Here is a 23,209-nt window from a genome sequence, read left to right as displayed (position 1 = left end):
TACATATATGTACATATATATTATATATATATATATATATAAATATATATATATGTATGTATGTATGTATATGTACTCGTATATATAAGCGGAAAAGGTGGTAATGAAACACAGGTTGAATCAAGAACACTAATGTAATATATCCTTTCGACTTTATGGTGAGACGTCAAGAGGCCTTACGGCCATACGAAAAGGATAGGAGAGCACAAAAGTGACCTACGGCACCACAGAACCTCCACCTCTCTGGTGGTGCATGCAAAGTCACAGGGACACCTTCCTAGCTGGGAAAGTGTTCGCTCCCTCCGCACGGGACTTGGAAAGAAAATGAAAAACTTGATGGAAGCAGCACATTTCGTCAAAAGAGAGGTCACTGACCACAGGGAAGGGTTTGCCAATTTGTTATTGGTCGCAGCCGGACTGGTCCTCGGCGAAAACGCGGACCAATCAGCGCGCACCATTCTAAAACGTCTGGCAAAATAATTCGCTATGACGATATGTATTACGAAGATCTGTATTACTCTGTCACTCTGAAGAAGACGTAAAACCGAGACGTTAGAATACAACATTGGTTCTGGTTCAACCTGTTCCTTCTTACCACGTTTCCATTCAATTATTTCACCTTCAAATACATACATACATATATACAGTATATATGTATATGAATATATATATATATATATATATATATATATATATATATATATATATACATATTTGAAGGTATATGTGTATGTATATACACATATATACACATGTTTAGTTACAAAAGCGACGATTTAAACAAGCTAGAACTACTACAGGGCCGGACGAACCCTGGACCATGCCACGAACTGGTTCAGGACGTGCCTCTGAGACAGGGCTACGGAGTGCAAAAGTGTCCTGAAAGCACGTCCCCTGAGACAGGGCTGCTGAAGACAAAGCCCGGCCGGTGCCACCCGGCTGCAGGGCCGCGCGCGGAGGGAGATCCGGAGCCAATGGTGTAATTACCGGCCTTATCAGATGGACCCCATCGTCGATCGTCGTCGTTGTCGTCTTCTTCTTCTTTTTCTTCTTCTTTCGGTTTATGGTGAGGGACAGCAGGAGGAGGTGGAGGAGAAGGAAGAGGGAGTGGGGAAAGAAGAAGAGGAAGAGAGGGAGAAAAAAGGAAAAGGAGGAAAAGGGAAAGAGGGGATGGGAATAGAAGAAGATGAAGAAGGAGAGAGGGAGAAAGAAAAAGAAATAAAAAGGATAGAGGGAGAAGGAGCAGGAATAGAGAGAGGAAGGGGGACGTGGGAGAAGGAATAAACGAGGAAGAGGAAAAAAGGGATGAGAAGAAGTGAAAAGGTTAGGAAAGGGAGAACGAGAAGAAATAAAGGAGTGACAGGGAAGAGGAGAAGGAACGAGACCACAGGAGAACAGTTGTGGAACTCCAACACAGCCACGAAAACGAAAAAATTGAAAGAACAAGAAAATAAAGAGAGAGAGAGAGAGAGAGAGGAAAAGTAAAAGCATAAAAGGAACAAAACGCACATCAAAACAAACAAGTGCTATCGCGTCCTTCTGTGGTTACTTGCTGTCCTAAGCCATAGTAGACATGAACTCGAACAGGTGCACATGTATTAGAATTGAACGGAGACACTTTCAAAACCTGTCTCTACACGTAAATAGGTAGTGTAACCTGTGAAGTGTGTTATTGCTAAAGGGTTAGGGGAGTGTCATGCTCGGGTGCCGACCCCTACTCATTCCTTCACCTCAGGGGAAGGGGGGGGGCAATTACAAGGTGCCTAGAACTGGCTGTGGTTGCCGATAGGGCGGGTTGTAGTACTTTCAGTCCCGGGTTGTAATTATTGTGTTTTTGATACTAGGTATGAGTTGTAGATTTGGTGATCAAGATCAAGCCTAATGGTCTGAAATGTTCAATCATGTATTTGTAAATAAATAAATAAATGGTGATTATAATAATAATACAAATGTAGAAAAGAAAAATAGCTGATATGTTTCGTCAACGAGTGTTTATTTTGACATTGTGAAATAGGCCCCGCCCCTCGCTGCCCCTGCCTCTGCCCTAACCTCTGATTGGCTGCCATGGCTTCAAAGGGATGATACGAAACAATGACGAAGATTTTTTTTTCCCACACATTTTTAGCCCACACATTCTAAGAAAGCTTACTGAGCAACATTAGACCCTAAGAGAAATATTTAGATAGATGAAAAAAAAAAAAAGATAAACACTCTTGCACCGAATGCAAGAGATCTGTGGCAGTTTCTTACGTCAAAAGAGCCCTCACACACTGCAACAGCTGGAGAGACATTCACAGGGAGCTCGATCGCATCAGACAGCTTCTTACAAATAATGTCATAAAAATGGATAATTTTGCAGTTCCAATTCAACCATCCACCGAACCGCATTATGCAAATACAAACGTATGAATAGATACACATATGAATACATACACAATTACATACTTGCACATGCATAAAGGCAAGAATAGACAGTTGGGCAGACAAAACACATCTACTTCGAACTGATAGAATTTTTTTCAATTTGTATGAGAACATAAGAATGAAGGAGACTGCAAGAGACCATAAGCCCTACACTAGGCAATTCCATGTCCATTATTGTCACGACTCGCCTATGTGTCAGGCTAGTCGCGACACGAAAAATAAAAAAAAAGTTAAGGCCGGTCGCAGTTCGGACGAATGACAGAATTCAGGCAGGATAATTAAACTCTTCTTTAAAATTAGATATTATTACACTAACAAAACAACACATAAACATAAATGAATATAGAATAACAATAATATGACGATGACAATAAAAGTATTCAGATTATTTACCAAGTAATTTGTATGATCAGGTGATGAAACGATGTCTTGATTATTGTAGACGAGTGTTTCCAACCATCACGAAGTGGTTTGAGGTGAACAATAACTTCTGGTAGGGGCAACTTCTGGTAGTGATGGTTTGAGGTGAACGATACTTCTGGAAGGAGCAGATTTAGTTGTTTCTTCTGGTAGGAGAAGCTTCTGGTAGTCAGGAGCAAAAAAGATGTTTGATGATGTTTTTTAATAGGAGAAAAATCAGGTGGGTCGCGTCGCACGTAGTCAGGCAGCAATCTGGATAGCGTCTGATGAACTCAGATAATGAAGGTTAGAACCCTTTGTTTTTGGAGACGGCCCGTAGTTATGGTCCAAAGGACATGTTTAGCGGAGTTGTCGTAAATCGACGATTTGTAGAGAAAACTACGTAGATTCAGATGGGTCCTGGGTTTCAGCTTCTTTACTTTCTTCTCTTTCTGCTATGACTTCTGTTGACTTCTGCTGACTCCTAACTTCTGTATTCTGTCTCGGTCGACATAGGCCCCTCCCTTATATACTAAACGAAAGGGAGCCGATGTTTCAAACATGGCAAAACGTATCCAACTAGGTAGTTTGAAGATCCTCAGGCAATGGGAAAGCAGAGCGAGCTTTTCCCGCCAAATCAGGAATGTTTCTGCTTCATTTTACCTGGGATCATATGTAAAGGGCGCGCTCCAGTAGACTTGGAATTGCGCAGTGATGATCAAGTATATTTATAAATATATAAGTTTTACATTTTGGTAACATATATTCACACAAAGCGGGCATTAATATTACAAACGGGAGACTTTATTCACACAAGGACGTGACACAGCACAACCACAGGATTCTACTCATGTCAAGGACATGACAATTACCACCTATCATTCCTAGCCATAAAGTTATTTTGTCTTAAAACAGTCCATAGTTTCAGCGCTAACTATGTACTTACTAAGTCTATTCCAATCATTAGGCACTCTGTTGGCAAATCAGTTCTTACCTATTTCCTTCTTAAACCTAAATTTGTTCAATTTAAACTCATTATTGCGAGTCCTGCCTGCTGTCTTAATATGATGACCTTACTTGCATCACCCTTGTTATCGTCGAGATAACAAAGGTGTATCTGATCTGACCCTGTTGAGGTTTCCAACTCTTGGAGGGACGAATGAGGTACAATATTTTATTATCATCATTATCATTATTATCATTATCATTATTACCATTATCATTATTATTATTATTATTATTACTATTATTATTACTATTATTATTTTTATCGTTGTTGGTCACAGAACCCTTTAGTTAATTTCCCTTGGTACGCCCCATGTGTGTGTGTTTATGTGTACACACATGCACCTATACACACGTGCACAAGTACACACAAATACATTCACTCAGAAATGAGCACTCACTACACACAATACCACAGTGGAGAACCACATTGGCCATGTCCCTGACCAGATCAAATGTGGAGTCAAATTCACAGGCGACTATGGTCTCTATTTCCTCTGAGCATAAGGCTGATTATCTGTAGCCTGTACCTTTTCAGGCCCCGAAATTTTGTGACAAGCCATAATGGTCCTTATTCCCTGTGGGCGGGTGATTATTTGCAAGACACACCTTTTTGGGACCCCGAATAATTGTCTAAGAATAAGAACGACAGCGCCTGCTGTCTGACCCTAGGTCTTGCACATCCCTCCCCCCTCTCACCCACCGTTCCCCTGCAACCTGCTGACGCGGATCCACAAACACTGACGTCCTGATATTGCAGCTGACGACTCGAGTGGCTAACTAGGAGGGGGAAGGGGAGAGGGAGTGGGGAGAGGTGCGTTGATTGAGAACAATCTAGTGATACCAATGTTTTCATCGGTCAGGGAAGTGTGAGCGTGATGAAGATGTTATCACACACACACATACACATCTCGGTATTTTGTCGGAGATAACTAGCGCTTCTATCCTCGAAGAACAGTATCGCCCCGCAGAGACAGAGTTGCATGCGGTCAGGATTCTTCTTTGAAGTGTGAATGAATCTCCAGCTATGAAAGAATTATGCGTGACTCTGATCTGTAGAGGTGTCACTAAAAACAACTAATCTGTTGACTGCATATAAATAATGCAACCAGTGCCACGGAAATGAATAAAATCGCCTAACGGCAGCCCGAATAAAAAGGAAAAATGCTACCAGGTGCGGAACATAAAAGCATGAGAATGAAGAAGACTGCAAGAGACCATAAGGCCTACACTAGGCAGTTCCATGTTCATTACCACCTGTTATCCTCACTCATAAAGCTGTCTAACCTTTTCTTAAAACAACTACTAGTTTCAGCGCTCACTACATGGTTACTAAGTCTATTCCATTCGTTAACCACACTATTGGTAAACCAGTTATTGCCTATTTCCTTCTCAAATCTAAATTTGTCCAGTTTAAACCCATTACTGCGAGTCCTGCCCTGATTGCGTAACCCTTGTTAAAGCCTTTGATCCACGTAAACACCTCTATTAAATCACCCCGCACTCTGCGTCTTTCCAGAGAGTGTAAGTACCTAAGCCTCTCTTCATAAGGTAAAGTTCTGAGCCCATGTATCATTTTGGTCATTTTCCTCTGTATTGATTCTAGTGAATTGATATCCATTCTGGATGGAGACTAAAACTGTACCGCATAGTCAAGGATGGGTCTAACAAACGTCAGATAGAGTTTGATAATTACCTCCGCACTTTTATTCGTATCCGTCCTAGCAATGAAACTTAATGCTCTGTTAACTCTATTCTTGGCGCTAATGCACTGTTTCTTGGATTTAAGGTTAGGACTCACTAAAATTCATAAGTCTCTCTCGCACCCAGGTTTCTCTAAGTGTTATCTAAGCTATACCTGCTTTCTGGGTTGTGTAAACCTATGCTTAACACACTGTACTTTGAGATATTAATAGTATATTAGTTACACTGACTTTCCCTAGGAGAATCCATGCTGTGAGTCACAAATCAAATTATGTCTCTCGATGTGATCTCTGATTATATCAACTGTTTTTGATTCAAGCATTTCACCTATTACTGATGTCAAACTGATCGGCCTGCAATTGCATATAGACGATTTATTTCCCTTTCTAAAAACAGATACAGCGTTTGCCTGCCCCACAAAACCAATGTCTACCCACTTATCAAATATTTCCGATAATTGATTGTAGATTACAAATTTCCACTCTTTAAGCACACTCGGAACTTTTTCGTCTGGACCCGGGGATTTTGTTGCTTTAACAAACATTTTCTTACGGTGTTTACAAAGGAGAGGTTAGATATGGTATTTGACTTCAACCCTGTTTTATGTGGGGATAAAGAAAGTAGACTGATATCAGCATTAGCAAGGTAGAAGTAGTCGAATAGATTGAAAGACTTAAACGCCTCGCTCATTTTTTTTTTTTTTTCCCAAATCTATCATGACATCTTCGTCGTTTTTGATTGAGGAGGACAAACTTCGGGTTTCAGTTAGATCTATGTATGAACGCATCTAAGCATACACATATTCGTGTATTTATGTATATCTACATATACGCGTGTATGTAGATATACATGTATCCATGTATACATGTACACGTGTATGTACACGTAGACATACATATACAGTATTCATATACAGTATATATATATTTATAAACGCAAGCCTGTATGTATGTATATATGCATGTGCGCATGTATGTGCAGTGTTTGTGTGCGTGTGCGTGTGTGTGTGTGTATACATGTGCTCATGTATGTACACATAAGCATGCATATATCTATGTATGTGTGTATGTATGTACGCATGTATGTAAAAATATATATAAAATGTATTATGTATGTGTACATGAACGCATATAAGTACATATATATGTGGACGTATTATGGAAAATTATCTAAAAAGAGAAAAGTGTACAAAATAACTATGTTGAAAATTAATTGAAGTCGATTGCAGTAGCGAAAATTCCACCATCAACAAAATTTCATCTTGGTTGGTTTTCAGACACATTTGTCAAAGATTCTAAAAAACAGAAAACTTGTGTGAAAACATTTTTATTTGAAAAAATGCATAAATATATAGGAAATGAAGTATTAAGAATTTTTTTTTTATTCTATTATTATCATTATTATTTCATTATTTTATTTTATTATATATATATATATATATATATATATATATATATATTTTTTTTTTTTTTTTTTTCCGTTTTGATCTTGACTGGTTTCATCTCATCTGTCGCCAGGCTGCTGTTAGTGGCTGAACTTTGTTGGGCGTTTGACAAGCTAAACCCTTTGGTTAATCTTTTCTTAACAAAGCTGACTAACCAGCTGTTTTGTGACCCCACAGATGGTTGAACAGATTTTTTTTAATTCATTTCTGACTTTGTTTTCTGTTTTTGTACTCTTCGGCTTCGGCGAGAGTGTCTCTCGAGATGTGTTCTAGAACTTGCTCCTCGATAAGTTCCTCGATAAGTCTCCCTCAAGTTAAAATGTACAGAAACGAAGATGACGTAAGCGCTGAGGGCGAGACAGGGTGTGGGCGGAGGAGGAGGAGGAGGAGGGGGAGAAGAGGAGGAGAGGAGAAGAGAGATAGGAGGAGGAGGAGGAAGAGGAGCGACTCCCTGCATGGGCTAGTTTGCATATCAATGGTGCAATTTCATAGCTGCAGCCGCCCGGCATGCAACCAACAAGGGAGAGAGGAGTGCGTGAAGGAAGAGGTTATGGTGAGGGAGAGGAGGGAGAAGAGGGAGAAAGAGGAGGGAGGAAAGGGAGGAAGAGGAGAACGGAAATAAAGGAGGTTGGAGGGAGATAAGAGAAGTTGAACAGGAACAAGTTAAAGAGAAATAATAATAATTTAAAGGTAAAGGAGAGGAGAAAAAAAAAAGAATGCATGACGGAAACCACTCTACCATCTAGAACCTATCTTCTTAGTTAATTATCATCATTATAATCATTATTATTATCATCATTATTATCACTGTGATTATTATTATTATTATCATTATTATTATTATTATTATTATTATTATCATTATTATTATTATTTTCATTATTATCATTATTATTTTTATTACTATTATTATTATTATTATTATTATTATTATTATTATTATTATTATTATTATCACTATTATTATCATTATTATTATTACTATTATTATTATCATTATTATTAATAATAATAATATTATCATTATTATAATTATTATTATTATTGTTATTATTATCATCATTATTATTTTTATCGTTATGCTTTATTATTATTATTATTATAATTATCATTATCATCATCATTATTGTCATTATTATTATTATCGTTATTATTATTGTTATTATTATTATTATCATTATTGTTATTGGCATTATTATCATTATTATTATTATCATTATTATTGTTGTCATTATCATCATTATTATAATTATTATTATTACTATTATTATTATCATTACAATTAACATTATTATTAACCATTATTGTTATAATCATCATTATTATTGTTTTTATTATTATTATTATTATCATTATTATCATTATTAGCATTACTATTATTATTGATTATTATTATTAATAATTTTTATTCTGACCTTATTATAGTACGAAAGGTGTCCTGCCGGCTTTTATGTTTCATGATTGTCACTGTGACCGTTGCCGACCGCCTGAGTGAGGTTGCGGGTTTCCAGTCTGTGAAAAAGCAGATTTTATTAATCGTCCTTTTTCACGGCCTGGGCGTAAGGGTAGTACATACAGTTTGACTGACTTTAAATAATAAACACAAAACTGGATTCGATCCAAAGGGCGATTTAATTGGTGAAGGTGTGGAGCCTACGCCAGGAGGCGCTGAGTAGCTGCGGCCGAAGCCGTCACCTTTAATATGCGCTTGGACTGTCGTGGGGTAGGTAATCAACAGTCACTATTGGGAATTGGAAAGGTGTGCGGGAATCGAACCCACAATTAATTAAAAGATAAACGACAGGAAAAAGCGTAGCCACAGTCAAGCACACAAATGAACGAATGGATGATAATAGATTAAAAAAAAAATTGCAAAGACCTGCTTGCCAACTTCTGATCCCATTACGTACTTCTGGTGACGTCATTTCCGGTAGACTCTGACGTCACGGAAAAGTCTTACAACGCCCCTGAGCTCAGGTCGGGGGCAGCGAGAGACCATAGGGCTCCCGCCGAAGGATGACAACCTACGGAAGGAGGAGGAGGAGGAGGAGGTGAGGGAGTACGATGCCTGATCTCAAGGAAGAGAGAAGGAGGAGGAGGGGGAGGGAGAAGAAGAGGATGAGGAAGGGGAGGAGGAGGAGGAAGAGGGAGGAGGCGGAAGGGGGAAGAGAGAGATGGAGAAGGAGGACGGGGGGCGAAAGAGGGGGAGGAAGAAGAGGAGGAGGGAGATAGAGAAGGAGGACGGGGGGAGGAAGAGGGGGAGGGAGAAGAAGGGGAAGAGGAAGGGGGAGGAGGGAGATGTAGAAGGAAGACGGGGGAGAAAGAGGAGGAGAAGCAAGAGAGAGGAGGAGGAAGGGGAGGAGGAAGAGGGAGGAGGAGGAAGGGTGAAGAGGGAGATGTAGAAGGAAGACGGGGTGAGGAAGAGGAGGAGGAGAAGGAGGAGGAGGAGGAAGAGGGAGGAGACGGAAGGGAGAGGAGGGAGATGGAGAAGGAGGACGAGGGAGGAGGAGGAGAAGGCGAAGTGTCTGGAGTTACATTATACGATAGTATCTCGAAGCGTCTACGATGATGACGGGCGCAGAAGCTGTCTGAGTCCTCACTGGAGCTTGTGCATGGCGACCTCCTCTGGCCGAGCAACTACGAGACGACGAGACGATTTTATTCAGCTAAGCGTTGTCAGGGGATCCCTGGGACTGCGGAAAGTAGTTTTGGTGTAATCAAATTAACCCTTTTCCTCATCAAAGGGGATTTTTCCGAGTTCAGGAACCTACAGCGAGAGAAGTTTAAGTCCTTAGAGAAAATGTTGATATGGTTCTACAGAAGCTTTTTGTGTGGATGTGTAATGACGGGCGATTTTATGTAGATGGGATTTGAGATTTCCCAGATGTTATTTTATATTTTCAATTTTTGTATGGCAACAAGGAATCCATTTGGAATCGAATAGTGTCGAGGTGAGAGTAGGTCAGATTTTCTTAAAGAAAAATAAATATATTTTCAAAAGTTTTTTGTTCTTTTTTTTTGCGATGTACCCCGATCCTAACATCACCTTGTCACTCATGACCTCCTTCAAGGGGACAGAATTTTTTTTTCTTAGTGTTTCTTCATCACAGATACTTGTGCACTTGACTTTGCCCAGGTCACCGTTCTCTCTCTCTCTCTCTCTCTCTCTCTTTCTCTCTCTCTCTCTCTCTCTCTCTCATTCACTCTCTCTCTCTCTCTCTCTCTCTCTCTCTCTCTCTCTCTCTCTCTCTCTCTCTCTCTCTCCCTCTCCTTGCTTGCTTCCATCCTCATTGTAACTCACCCTCTCTCGCCCAGGTGACGTCACTTACCTGCTTTGCTTTGCCAGTTCGCTGAGAACACAGCACGATTTCTTTTTCAAACATCGTCAAAATACAATCCCTCCACTTCTCTTACTTTGTCCTGGGAGGCAACATGACATCATAATATCACTCTCAGACATTTAATGGTTTTGGCCTCCAGAGAAGGCGACATTACGTCACAGTTAAGCCCCGCCTCCCCGCGCGCGTGGACAGACTTTGTATACCTAGATTTTGCACTAGTCTACCTGCTGCCTGTCTCCGCCCCTTATGACGTCATGTCGCGATCCTTCTAATCCCTGCCCCTTGCTCTGGCTTTTGTTGACTTGGTGATTAGTAGCAGTGTTTAGCGTGGGTCGTACAAAGAGGGAGGGCGTCTGTTACGTAAGAGAGGTAGGATAACTACAAAAATAAATAATACATGGTTGATAGAAGTACCGAGACAGTAACACAGACAGGAGGACATCTACATCAGGATCTATACGGGAACACATTGAGACCAAAGTAATGAAACTTGGGTTTGTATAAAGAGGTCAACACAAGAGGTGAATCTCTATGTACAGGGTGATGATTCATATTTGAGAAAAAAAGGAGAAGAAAACGACAAAGAGAATTCAGTAACTCGATAAACTTGTATTCATGATGCAAATGCTAAGCATAAATTCACGGATGATTGTGGTTCATACTTTGGATCAATGTGCACGGTCAGGGGTGAAATGTTGTGCACACATCTTCAGGATTGTACAAGGCGTCTTTGTTCTCAACTTTGCAGGTAGTTCCGGAACAGACATAAGAACATAAGAATGAAGGAGACTGCAAGAGACCATAAGGCCTACACTAGGCAGCTCCATATCCATCACCACCTGTCATCCCCATCCATAAAGTTGTCTAACCGATTTTTAAAACAACTGATAGTTTCAGCGCTCACTACATGGTTACTAAGTCTATTCCATTCTTTGACCATCCTATTAGTAAACCAATTCTTGCCTATTTCCTTCTTAAATCTAAATTTGTCCAGTTTAAATCCATTACTGCGAGTCCTGCCCTGTTGTTTTGATATGATGACTTTGTTTGCATCACCCTTGTTAAAGCCTTTGATCCACTTGAACACCTCTATTAGATCACCCCGCGCTCTGCGGTGAAGTCTCCTCATGGTCATTACTCTGAGTTGATGCCCTTCCTAATCTCTGTGCTGTCGCGGGCTCCCGTAGTAGGAGTCTCTATAGCCGAGGAGGTCAGGAGAATAGATCCTAAGAAAGTCAGAGAACCAGAGGTAGTGAGAGAAACTAACTCATAGCTGTGTTTATCGTCCACGGCGAACTGTACGGGAATAATTTAGGCTTTTGATTACCCATAGCTTATTAATTATATTATTATACTATATGTGTACTAATTAATTCGTCACAAACTCAGAACGTCAGCAATAGCCAGTACTTATATTCTTGGGGTCTCCAATTTGCGAACTGACTCTGTTTTGAAATTGCAACTGTAAATATAGATATTTTTTCTTAACAGATGTGTGCAAACGGGAATACACAGATGAGTTAATATAATTACCAACAAGATGATCTGTGTTTGTATTTGACCAATGTTTTTAGTGAAATATTGTTTACAACTTTTCACTGTTATTTATCTATTTATTAATTTATTTTTTCTTTAGCAAATGTGCAATGTTAGACATCATGAATACCATCGTCTTTTGTGAGTCTGTTTTTATAATGTTCCATCGGTAGAAACGTTTATAGGATGACACAAACGCAATTTTGGACAAATATCGTATAACGTACAAGACAATCTAGATCATTAATACCATACTGTATATCTGTATCACTGTTTGTGCTGAAATTGCATCCATACATTTATATTAATAGTTTTTCCCTGGAAGATATGCAGTTCTGGAAAGCTGCATCAGCATGTTTGTTATTTTTCTTTCTTTATCAGATGTGTGCAAAACGGGACGACATAAATGTGATCGGAACGCTGTCTGCAAGACTCTTCGTCGATTCCACCGATGTTCCTGCAAGAAAGGATGGGAGGGCAACGGCCGCACTTGTACAGGTCAGCACACATTATCATTATCATTATTGATTATTATTATTATTGTTATTATTATTATTACTATTATTATTATTACTATTATTATTATTATTATTATTACTATTATCGTTATTATTTATTATTATTTATCATCATTATTATTATTATTATTATTATTATCGTTATCATTATTTATTATTATTTATCATTATTATTATTATTTATTATTATCAATATCATTATTATTGTTATTTATTATTATCATTATTGTTATTTATTATTATCATTATTGTTATTTATTATTATTATTATTATTATTATTATTTACTATAATTATTATTATTATTATTATTATTATCATTATTATTATTGTTATCATTATTATTATTACTATCATTATTATCATTATTATTATTATTATTATTATTACTATTACTATTATCATTATCATTTGAAGTGGAGAGGGGCAGGGACCCCCCCTAATTTCTATAGAAATACAAAATGTGGGAAGTTAACTTACTTCAGAGGTCGGCATTCAAACGATTTGATGGTGACCTCACAAAGGTGACCTAAATACGTGATAACTACCTACTGAAGATATTAGATTAATTGTCAATACTGACCATGTCGTGTTAAAACCCAGTAACCACCAGATATCACCTTTGACATAACCAACAAAAACACAACAGACAAGACATGTCCATTTCTCCAAGGCCGCTTCACTCAAGGTCAAACACACATGTGCAGAAGGGTCAGCTCTGGTCGTGCGTGGGTACAACCACAACATACCTGGGTTGGAGGTTTTCTCAGGCCAGAGCCCCAAGAGAACGATCGTCCTCCTCCAGAACCCCGAGAAGGTCCATCTGGTCCAGTGACACTTCCTCGGGTTAACCAACAACAACAACCAGGAACAACTTGTGAAGGTTTCTGTCTGTGAGAAACTGATTCTCACTGCTTAGGGCACACTAGCATAGCATGGGTGATCCCTGGGTGGCCCCTTCTTGAGGAGAGCAAACCAAACCAAATTAATTTTTGCTAGGTAAGGTTATTTTTTCCTAAAAGGCCCTGTTGACAGCCCTCTGACGACATCAGCGTCCCCGTACTACAATATGGTTGGTCAAATATTCTTTAATATTGATTCCAGGGCTAATCATGTTATCCCTAGAGGAAGGGGCTTAGCAATACCGTGGTGTACTAAGTTGAGAAGAGTAGGAAAACAGTCAGGAGACAGCTGCTCTAAGGCAAGTGTTTTTTTCCTCTCTCCCATGTTCCAGACGTTGACGAATGTCGCCTCCGGAACGGCGGTTGCGTCCACCTGTGCCGGAACCTCCCGGGGAACTACAGCTGCGCCTGCCATCCGGGCTTTGCCCCGGACCCGATGGACGCCCACAACTGCGTTGATGTGGACGAATGTCAGAGCCGGCACGGGTGCCAGCATGGGTGCCGCAACCTCATCGGGTCCTTCGTCTGCACCTGTCCATCGGGGATGACACTCGCGGCAGATGCTCGCACCTGCAGAAGTATATGATTAGATTCATTGTGTTTATTAACACATTTAGCATGTTGAAGTTGTGGTACAGGGTCGGGATTGCCTCACCACATCATTCAATGCTATTTTTTTAAGTAGTTATTTTACATATCCGCCAGATACCTTTAAACAACCTTTAACTGTTTGACCAAAGATAGATATCCTATACTTACACAGCACACACAGAGTTTTACTTTTTTCTGGAGAAATCTAGGGAAGGACCCAAGCACCATTGCCGTCTGTTATGGGGTTGTGGGTTTCTAGATAGTGAAATTCGAGGAATTTATGGTAAATTAACCCGATGCTATCGCCACCATCGTTGTCATTTCGTGAATATTCTGAGGGATTTGGTAAGGTTAGTATAAGATGGGTGGTGCCAAACATTGGCTGGGTTTTACAGAATACCGCCATAATGCCGACGGGGATACTGATTCCAGATGGCGTACTTTCTCCATAGCGACGGCAATATTATCGTTCTAACTGGCGACACTTTCGGCTTAATTTACCAAAAATACTATTAACACAAATATCCCTAAAACCACGGGGCAAGATGACATGAGCGCTTTCGTCAAGAGAGGGAACTTGGATGTTGCCTTGTTCCTCGCAGGTCCTGAATTCGAGTCGGCGTCCTGCCGGGCCATCCAGTGCCAGGAATTGTGCCTGGTGAGCGGAGGAGGCGCGGCATCCTGCGCCTGCAGGGAGGGGAGCGTCCTCGTATCCAGGAAGCAGTGCCGCCAGACTTGCGCAGTAAGTAAACTCGCTCCTTACCGCACGCGCCTTTCTGTCGTAGAAACGGGTAGGATGATAGAATCCTTACATGTACGCAGTATATAAAAAAAGAATAATAATAATGATAATTCAGAGAATGTTGCTATTCCCATCTACTCTATTTCCCAATTCCACATTTTCCATTACTTTCTCTATTGTTTTCTTTTTCTATGACAGAATCCTTATATGTACGTAGTATATAAAAAAGAATAACAATAATAATAATTCAGAGAATGTTGCTATTCCCATCTACTCTAATTCCCAATTCCATGTTTCCCCTTACTTTTTCTATTGATTTCTTTTTCTTCTCTTTCAATTTCCCTATTCTTTTTTCAAATATAATTACTTTTTCCAATAATGGTTCTCTTTTCCTTACGAAAAATGACACTTGGGAAGATACACAAATTTTTAAGTTATATAGAATGCCTTGATACCGTTGAAGTGCTTCAACGACGATCTCTTCCCCGTTACGAGACTTGAAGACAATCCTTCTCCCACCAGGTTGGCAACGGAGGCTGCCAACACCACTGCCACCAGACGCCCTCCGGAACCGCCTGCACTTGCCACCCGAAGTACCTCCTCGCTAGCGACGGACACTCCTGCGTGCGTGAGTCCTTCGTCAGCACCTTCTGCGTCGTTCTCAGGGTCCTCCTCTTCTTCGGAAAGGACTTCCTTGACCACCCGGAGAACCTGATCTTTTGCCCTGAACCCATTCAGCTCGGCGACGTGGTCTGGAGGTGTCCTCCTAACAAAACCGAGTTTTGAAACTGTGTGTGTGTGTGTGTGTGTGTGTGTGTGTGTGTGTGTGTGTGTGTGTGTGTGTGTGTGTGCGTGTGCGCGCGCGTGTGCGTGTGCGTGTGCGCGCGCGTGTGCGTGTGCGTGTAGACGCTTGTGGAGATTTTACGTGGAGGGCGGGTGCGTATGTGTCTACCCAGGTTTCTATTTATTAAAGACCATTGATGCAATCCACTCTTCCTTGCATATGAATTAACGTGTGAATATTCTTTAAAGCGTGCCAGACTACAAATCATGATAACTTAACCACATACTATTCTAACCGACATTTCTTAACCCAGTATTTATTGTACCATCACCTGACACTCACCACGTGTCCGGGTTCGCTGTCCTTCATGCTGACACCTGCCCTTGCCTGCCGACAGCTTCGTGTGCCATCAACAACGGGGGCTGTTCGCGCAAGTGCCACAACACTGCCACCGGGGTCCGCTGTTCCTGTCCCCCCGGGTACTCCCTCTTACCGGATCATCGCTCCTGCCGCGGTAGGAGTCCCATTTTAAGCCATAACCAGCGCTTCTAGCCCTGGGATCAATATCTCACTGAAGAGATGGAGTCGCAGGGGAAGTATAGGAGAGATTAAAAGAGGATAGCAGAACGGAGAGAGAGTAGAAGCTAAACATGATCTGCCTTCGGTTTTTTTTTTTTTTTTTTTTTTTCTTCTTCTTCCTCTTCTAAAGACCTTGCAGCCACTGCCCCGTCCCGGCTACAATTACCCATAAGGATAGAAGCGCTGGTGAAATATCGACGCCACTTTCTCTCAGTCTCAAAGACCCAATTCCTCTTGTATTTCATCCCCCGCACAGACATCGACGAATGTGAGGACGACAACGGTGGGTGCCAATACTCGTGCGTTAACAACGTGGGCAGTTACGAGTGCATCTGCCCCGCCGGCTACAAGCTGGAGCCCGACGAGCACTCGTGCAGGGACGTCGACGAGTGTCAGGTCCCTGGTACCTGCGAGGGGCGCTGTGCCAACTCTCCAGGAAGCTTCCAGTGTGACTGCAGGCGTGGCTACCAGTTGTTTGGCCGGGCGCACTGTGGTGGTAAGGAGGACACTATCCCCTACACAGAAAATCTTTAGACAAGTGTACAAACACGTGCTATACCGCACGTGTAAGGTCACAGCATGACCCATAGATCGGTCATATACGAGCTCTGAGCTCTCTTCCGGGAGGGAAATGGCTGTCGATCACGAGTCCAACACGTGATCCAAAGACTATGGTGAATCACACACCCGAAACTGACCCACGATTTACCATGTAACCTCCTGTACATCTCCCAGTAATGTAGTCCATCCGGAGTTGACAGTATTTTACCGAATTCCGTATAGAGGAGTGCCCTTGCAATGTAAATATATTTCTTTGTAAATAAAAGTATACAAGTGTCCGTAATAGTACGTATTTGCACACAAGCTTAGAGGAACTTGCTAGGGGTGTTTTACCCTCTATTCAGTCCTGTTCTCAAAAAAACAAAAAAAATCGAATGTAAGCAATTCTTCAAAATACCACAAACCAAAATGCGTTCACGTTTATAAAAAGGTAACCAACATCTAGGTATCTAGTATATATACAGACCTAAGACCCTGACTTGCCTCCACGTTTTCTCTGTTCGGTAGATACTAACGAGTGCAGTATAGAAAACGGGGGCTGCAGCCATGAGTGCCACAACTCAGAGGGTTCCTGGCACTGCTCGTGCCGTGAGGGCCACAAACTCCACGCGAACGGGATGGACTGCGTCAAGATAGACAAGTGTCCTCATCTTCGGAATCCTGCGAAGGCTGAGGTCAGTGGAGGAGGATGACCCTGAAGGGGAGGTCTGTTGACATCTTTGGAGACACCCTCGAATGGAGTTGTTGTTGTTGATGGTGGTACTTTTGTTGTTGTTGTTGTTGTTGTTGTTGTTGTTGTTGTTGCCCTTTATCATCTTATGTTGTCGTCACCCGTGGTAAGTATTGCATGAGATCTAAACTTAGATTATGTTTATTCTTGTTGGCCATGAACAAAAATACATACAAAAGTCTTCATGTAAATTGAGACACCTAAAGAAGCAAAAGATATATCAAGGTGGTTGGTAATGGACATGAATGAAAATATTTGTTGGTGTAGAAGACACCAAAAGATACCGAAAACGGGTGCCTCTAGCTTCACAGAGGAAGAGGTGCATCCTCACCAATAAAGGGAATGGCCCCGTAGGCCGGCATATGATCCCCGGCACGAGACATTAGGAGGAGTTCCAGGGCTCCTTCCTGTAGAGTAGGGGTCGCAACCATCTCCCGCTGTGCAGTATTTCCACTGCCACCCTATATCAGAATGTCATCAGCACACTCACAGTCTGTCACATTCAAAAGGCCAAATATGTATATTTATTTGTAACTTGGGACACTTTTAAAAAGCGTGAGGTTTTGATAACTGTTAACGGTTGCAATCTGTAGGAAGATTAGTATTTCATAAATTTGAGAGTCCCTGCTGGAAAGAAGAGCTTATTACCCTGAGACTTGGGACTGATTATTCCTTCTCCTGCCGCAGATGTCGTGCTACGTCCTCGGCGACCTCGAGGGTGACCTGGAGGAGAAGTGTACGGTCAAATGCCAGGAGGGCACCTCATTCGCGGCAGAGCCCAAGCACTACCACGTGTATACCTGCGGTGCCGCCACGGGGTATACCTGGGCCCCGGACCCCCGGACGGAGGGATCCAACACCTCGCTCCTCTCCTGTTCGAGTCAGTTTTTTTTTTTTTTTTTTTTCTTTTTTTTTTCTTTTACCTACCATATCGCCTGTATATCTCTCTCTTCTACTGTCCATATCTCTTTATGTATGCTTCTCCCTTGTTCTCTTTCTCTTTCTTCTCGTTCTCATCTCTTCTTTCTCTTTCTTCTCGTTCTCATCTCTTCTTTCTCTTTCTCTCGCTCTCTCCTCCCCTCCCCCTCTCTCTTTTCTCCCGCTCTCAGTCTCCATTTATCTCCATTTTCGTATTTATCTAATTTTCTAGATTTCTTTTATTATACTTTTCGTCATAGAAATCAATCCACCCTTTGTATAAACATGCTGAAGAGCATCACAGTTAGTGATCGCAATATAGAGTATGTATCTTCAAATTATTTTCTTTCTTTTCTCTGACAGTGGGATATTCATATATCACTCGCTTGTGATATATATATATATATGTATATGTATATATATACACATATATATGTATGTATATATATATATATATATATATAAATATATAAATATATATATATACTATATATATATATATATATATATATATATATATATATATATATATATGTATACTGTATATATTTTTTATCATTATCGCCTGAAGATCTATATATATATATTTTTCTTAATCTCTCCTAAAGCCACGAGAGCGCGTCCCGGGTACAAACGAAAGGCGCGCCTCCTGGTGGCGATGGAGGGCAGCAGGAACGGTACGACGACGACGACGACGAAGGGCGGGAGCTTGCTGGAGGGTCTCATCCATGCCCTCGATGGTAAGTCGGCCCGATTTTCCCACGGGCAAATCTTCAACCTAGACCCGGACATCTAAAGATTTTTCTTAATTTTTCCATACTTCTTTCAAATATATACATACAATATTTCTGAACAGCCTTCATTATATATATATATATATATATATATATATATATATATATATATATATATATATGTGTGTGTGTGTGTGTGTGTGTGTGTGTGTGTGTGTGTGTGTGTGTGTGTATTTTTATCTCTAAATATATGTGTATATTGTCTGCTCAGAACTCGTAGAGTACGTTTGTAACTCAAGACACCTTTTCGATTTCAGAAAAAATGAGTTTCTTCAGCGACCAGTGCCAACTTCGATTCATTTCGGAAAAGCCGGTCAAGCACAAAAGACCCAAAAAGAACCTGAAGCCCGGACAGCAAATGGTGAGTGAGTGAGTGAGGGAGAGAGGGAGGGAGTGAGTGAGGGGGGGGGAGAGAGAGGGAGGGAGGGAGTGAGGGAGTGCATCCAGTGTCGATAGTACATCCCAGAAGAGTTCGTGAAATACGAGAACATAGTAGTAACACTTGTAGAACATGAACATGGTAGAACGGGTACAACAGGTAGAACATGAACATGGTGGAACTGGTAGAATATGAACATGGTAGAAATGGTAGAACATGGACATGGTAGACTGTTCACTGTAACAATTACTTTCATTATTATTTCTTTTAAACGGTCAATCTGGAACTCTGGCGTCAAGGAGATACCTTAGACTAAAAGGAAAAGTTGAAGAGGACTCATAAGCACAGTAGAGGAGAGGAGGTGGGGGCTAATCTCCAATTAAGATAAAAACATCCCACGTGACTGTGGGCCGTAGGGGTGTCACGACCTTGGCGTTCTCCTCCTGGTGGATCTTGACCCTCCTCCTCGACCTCCCCCCTGCAGATGAGCGCCACGTTCGAGGTGATGTCCTTCCCGCCGCTGACAACTCCCGCCGATTCCAAGTGCAACCTCTCCTGTCTGCAGCGAAGAACTCGGAAGTCCCTCTACAACCTGATACTCTACTTCAAGACGATGCTCTGGGACCACCGCAACCTTACCAGGTACTTCTGGCATCTCAGTCTATACCTCCTCCTCCTCCTCCTCCTCCTCCTTCTTCTCTTATCTCAGCACATGCTTTCTTGCAAAAAATATACCAGTTGTGAGGAATTGTCCCAATTGTTAGTCGATTACCAGGACGGCGGTAAAATCATGTGTACCTCTTCTATTACCTCTTCGAGTTCTTATTGTAATTTCTTCCTTGTACTAACAGTGAATATGTAGGTATACGAGAATGCTCTGCTTCGTTATTTGATCTTTTCGGGTGGTTACTCCGGCATATGCATATATGTATATATATATATATATATATATATATATATATATATATATAATTCTATATATATATATATATATATATATGTGTGTGTGTGTGTGTGTGTGTGTGTGTGTGTGTGTGTGTGTGTGTGTGTGTGTGTGTGCATATGCCTGGCTTTTCATTTTTCTCTCCTTTTTCCGCAGTTTGTCTGGACAGCAGTACGAGGTCATGCCCAGGTCGTTCAAAGCGCGACGCAAGGTCAAGGTGGCTTGCCCGCGGGGTCACGTGCTGGTCGGCGCCATGTGTGGTGAGTGCCGAAGCACCTAGTGGGTACCAGCGGCGCGGGAAGGGCAGGGGGTGGGGGAATGCCTCTACGCCACTTTATATATATACAGTATATATACATATATATACATATATATATATATATATATATATAATATATATATATATATTTATATATATATATATATATGCATATATATATATATATATATATATATATATTTATATATATGTATATATATATATTTACATATATGTATATATATATGTATATATATATATATATTTATATATATATATATATATATATATATATATATGAGAGAGATTGGGTGGTGGGATTAAAACGAAGACGATCTAGGAATTTATTTACTCCAACGTTTCGACCAACTTGGTCTTCTTCAGAAGTTGCTAAGACATGCGAACTGATGGGGGTCAAGACGAACTCATGAAAGCCTGTCTTTTCAGGTGAACTAAAATTTCCTTTAAGTCTTATCTTTTTTTTTTTTTTTATCTCGTTTATCCATTTTATATATTTTCTTGTATGTATACGTAGTATCTACATGAGCAGGAGTACATTTTGTCTTGTATTTTTTATTCTATTTCATCTCATTTCTGTTTATCTTCTATTTTATATATAATATGATATTATATGTTATTATATTATATTATATTATATTATATTATATTATATTATATTAGGGATGCTCACTGACCGAGTGGTTTGAAGCGTCACTACTTGAGGTCGGTTCTGCCAGGCAGCGGACCGAATCCGTAATAAAAGAATATGACTTTTAAATCCCCTGATTCATAAGAAATAACTGTCTTAGCACTCTCAGAGTTGGAGGTGTTCGTGAAATGAAACCGAATATAAAAGAATACGACTTACATTATCTTGTTATGTTTATAAAAATAAACATTATGTGAAGACGGAGCCTATATAAGTACGACGGTTCGCTTATTACAACTTCACAACGAAGTAATGTTGTAGCACATTGGTAAAATTATACTAATGACCCACTTTCGGGGAAGAAAAGGCGAAAGTAAAGAAGTCCGTATATTTTGATTACTATCTGTGATCCTCTTCAGCAGATGAACAGGATCACAGATGGTGATCGAAATATTCGGATTTCTTTACTTTCACCTATTCTTCTCCGAAAGTGGGTCATTAGTATAATTATTACAAATTCATCAAGATGTACTTTATAAAGTTGTAACAAGCGAAATGTCTCACTAATAAAGGTTCCTTCGTCCTCACATTTGGTGTTTCTTTTCACAGACACAACAGCAACTGCCAATTCTACACATCTTGTATGTTATTTGATTTCCTTTAATCTCATTTTTTTTCTTCTCTGCGGTGAACAGTGGCCTGTAGTGTGGGGTCGTACCACAACGTGAAAGCGGATAAGTGCTTGGTCTGCCCAAGTGGCACTTACCAGGACCATGAGGCCAGGACTGGGTGCCATCGGTGCCCCAACAGGATGGCGGTGCCCCCGAGCTTGCGCAAACCCGGTGCCAGGAACCTCTCCGAGTGTTTTGGTGCGTTAAACAGAGCCTTTTATTAGGTATATATAATAGTGTGTGTGTGTGTGTGTGTGTGTGTGTGTGTGTGTGTGTGTGTGTGTGTGTGTGTGTGTGTGTGTGTGTGTTTGCCTAATTGCATTTACCTAATTGTAGTATACAGGAAAGGACCAACGCTCGTTGGGTCCCGTTCCCTACTCTCTAATGTATCATACCTAGTCTCAAATATATATACAGTTCCAACGTAGTCTACATATTTGCGCGCGCGCGTGTGTGTGTGTGCACGCGCACATGTGTGTAGATGCCCAATTGAAAAAAATCCATTTCATGGCACTGTGCTTCTTGTCATATGCCCCTCACACTTTGACCCTTAATTTCCAACTTAGTCATAACAAGAACATGGTAGCTACAGTTAGGAAGACCTCAACTACCAATCCAAAACCTATCAGTGTAAGGCACAGTTGTTAATTCTGCAAGACTGATGCGGGGCAACGTTTTGAATGTGCCTGTGCATTTGTTTATTAAAAGCGACCGGAGACAGAACGATCAAGTGACCGCACCTTTGTTAATGATAAATCACTTGTGTCCTAACTTATATTACACCCCGGTTACACAGTACCTACATAGAGGCCCACAACCCAGTTTGGGATTGATAATAAGTCACAATCAAATCACACTTATATTCGTCTTGTCTGCAACCAAGGAGAGAAAAGTGAATGCTTATTTTTGTAATATAAACTACAGTATATTATGCCAGTCATGCGCGCGCGCTTGGGCGATTAAATCTATATTGAAAATACTCAAAGCGAAGTTAGAGGACTCTTATATCTCTCTTTCTTCCTCTCTGTGCCCTTCATGATGTCACAGACGCGTGTCCTTCTGGATACTGGAGCCCGAACGGCTTCTCCCCGTGCCGGCCGTGCCCTCCGGGAACCTTCCAGCCGGGCAAGGGCCGAGTCGAGTGTCTGTCCTGCCCCTCCAACCTGGCCACCCTCCAGAGCGGAAGCACTTCCATCGCGGAGTGTATCCTGCCGGGTAAGCTGAAGGTGATTTCGAAGTGACGGGAATTCGGGAAGTGGGAGGTGGAAGGGCGATGTTTGTTGGTTGTGCTGGAGAAGGATGTTGGTTGGGATGTTAATGGTGAAATTGGAAGGAGT

General features: G+C 40.9%; 1 protein-coding gene across 3 annotated transcripts in view; it reads left to right on the top strand.

Annotated features, from left to right (window-relative positions):
* The window catches only part of LOC143040678 (signal peptide, CUB and EGF-like domain-containing protein 3), a 40,798-nt gene that overhangs the window by 11,233 nt on the left and 6,356 nt on the right, over positions 1-23,209 (top strand). For all 3 annotated transcript variants that reach the window (XM_076211949.1, XM_076211950.1, XM_076211948.1), the window contains exons 2-15: positions 12,235-12,351; positions 13,605-13,850; positions 14,466-14,605; positions 15,128-15,233; positions 15,787-15,903; positions 16,225-16,464; positions 17,037-17,203; positions 17,947-18,139; positions 18,786-18,917; positions 19,229-19,332; positions 19,835-19,992; positions 20,450-20,553; positions 21,897-22,070; positions 22,920-23,087. In XM_076211949.1, the coding sequence (XP_076068064.1) occupies positions 12,235-12,351; positions 13,605-13,850; positions 14,466-14,605; positions 15,128-15,233; positions 15,787-15,903; positions 16,225-16,464; positions 17,037-17,203; positions 17,947-18,139; positions 18,786-18,917; positions 19,229-19,332; positions 19,835-19,992; positions 20,450-20,553; positions 21,897-22,070; positions 22,920-23,087 (2,166 nt within the window). The remainder of the gene's footprint in view (positions 1-12,234; positions 12,352-13,604; positions 13,851-14,465; positions 14,606-15,127; positions 15,234-15,786; positions 15,904-16,224; positions 16,465-17,036; positions 17,204-17,946; positions 18,140-18,785; positions 18,918-19,228; positions 19,333-19,834; positions 19,993-20,449; positions 20,554-21,896; positions 22,071-22,919; positions 23,088-23,209) is intronic.

The sequence above is a fragment of the Oratosquilla oratoria genome, chromosome 29 (genome assembly GCF_046742065.1).
Source record: "Oratosquilla oratoria isolate Oo_2021 chromosome 29, ASM4674206v1, whole genome shotgun sequence".
NCBI classification, from domain to species: Eukaryota; Metazoa; Arthropoda; class Malacostraca; order Stomatopoda; family Squillidae; genus Oratosquilla; species Oratosquilla oratoria.
Note: the sequence above shows the minus strand (reverse complement) of the source record. Positions and strands in the feature narration are given on the sequence as shown.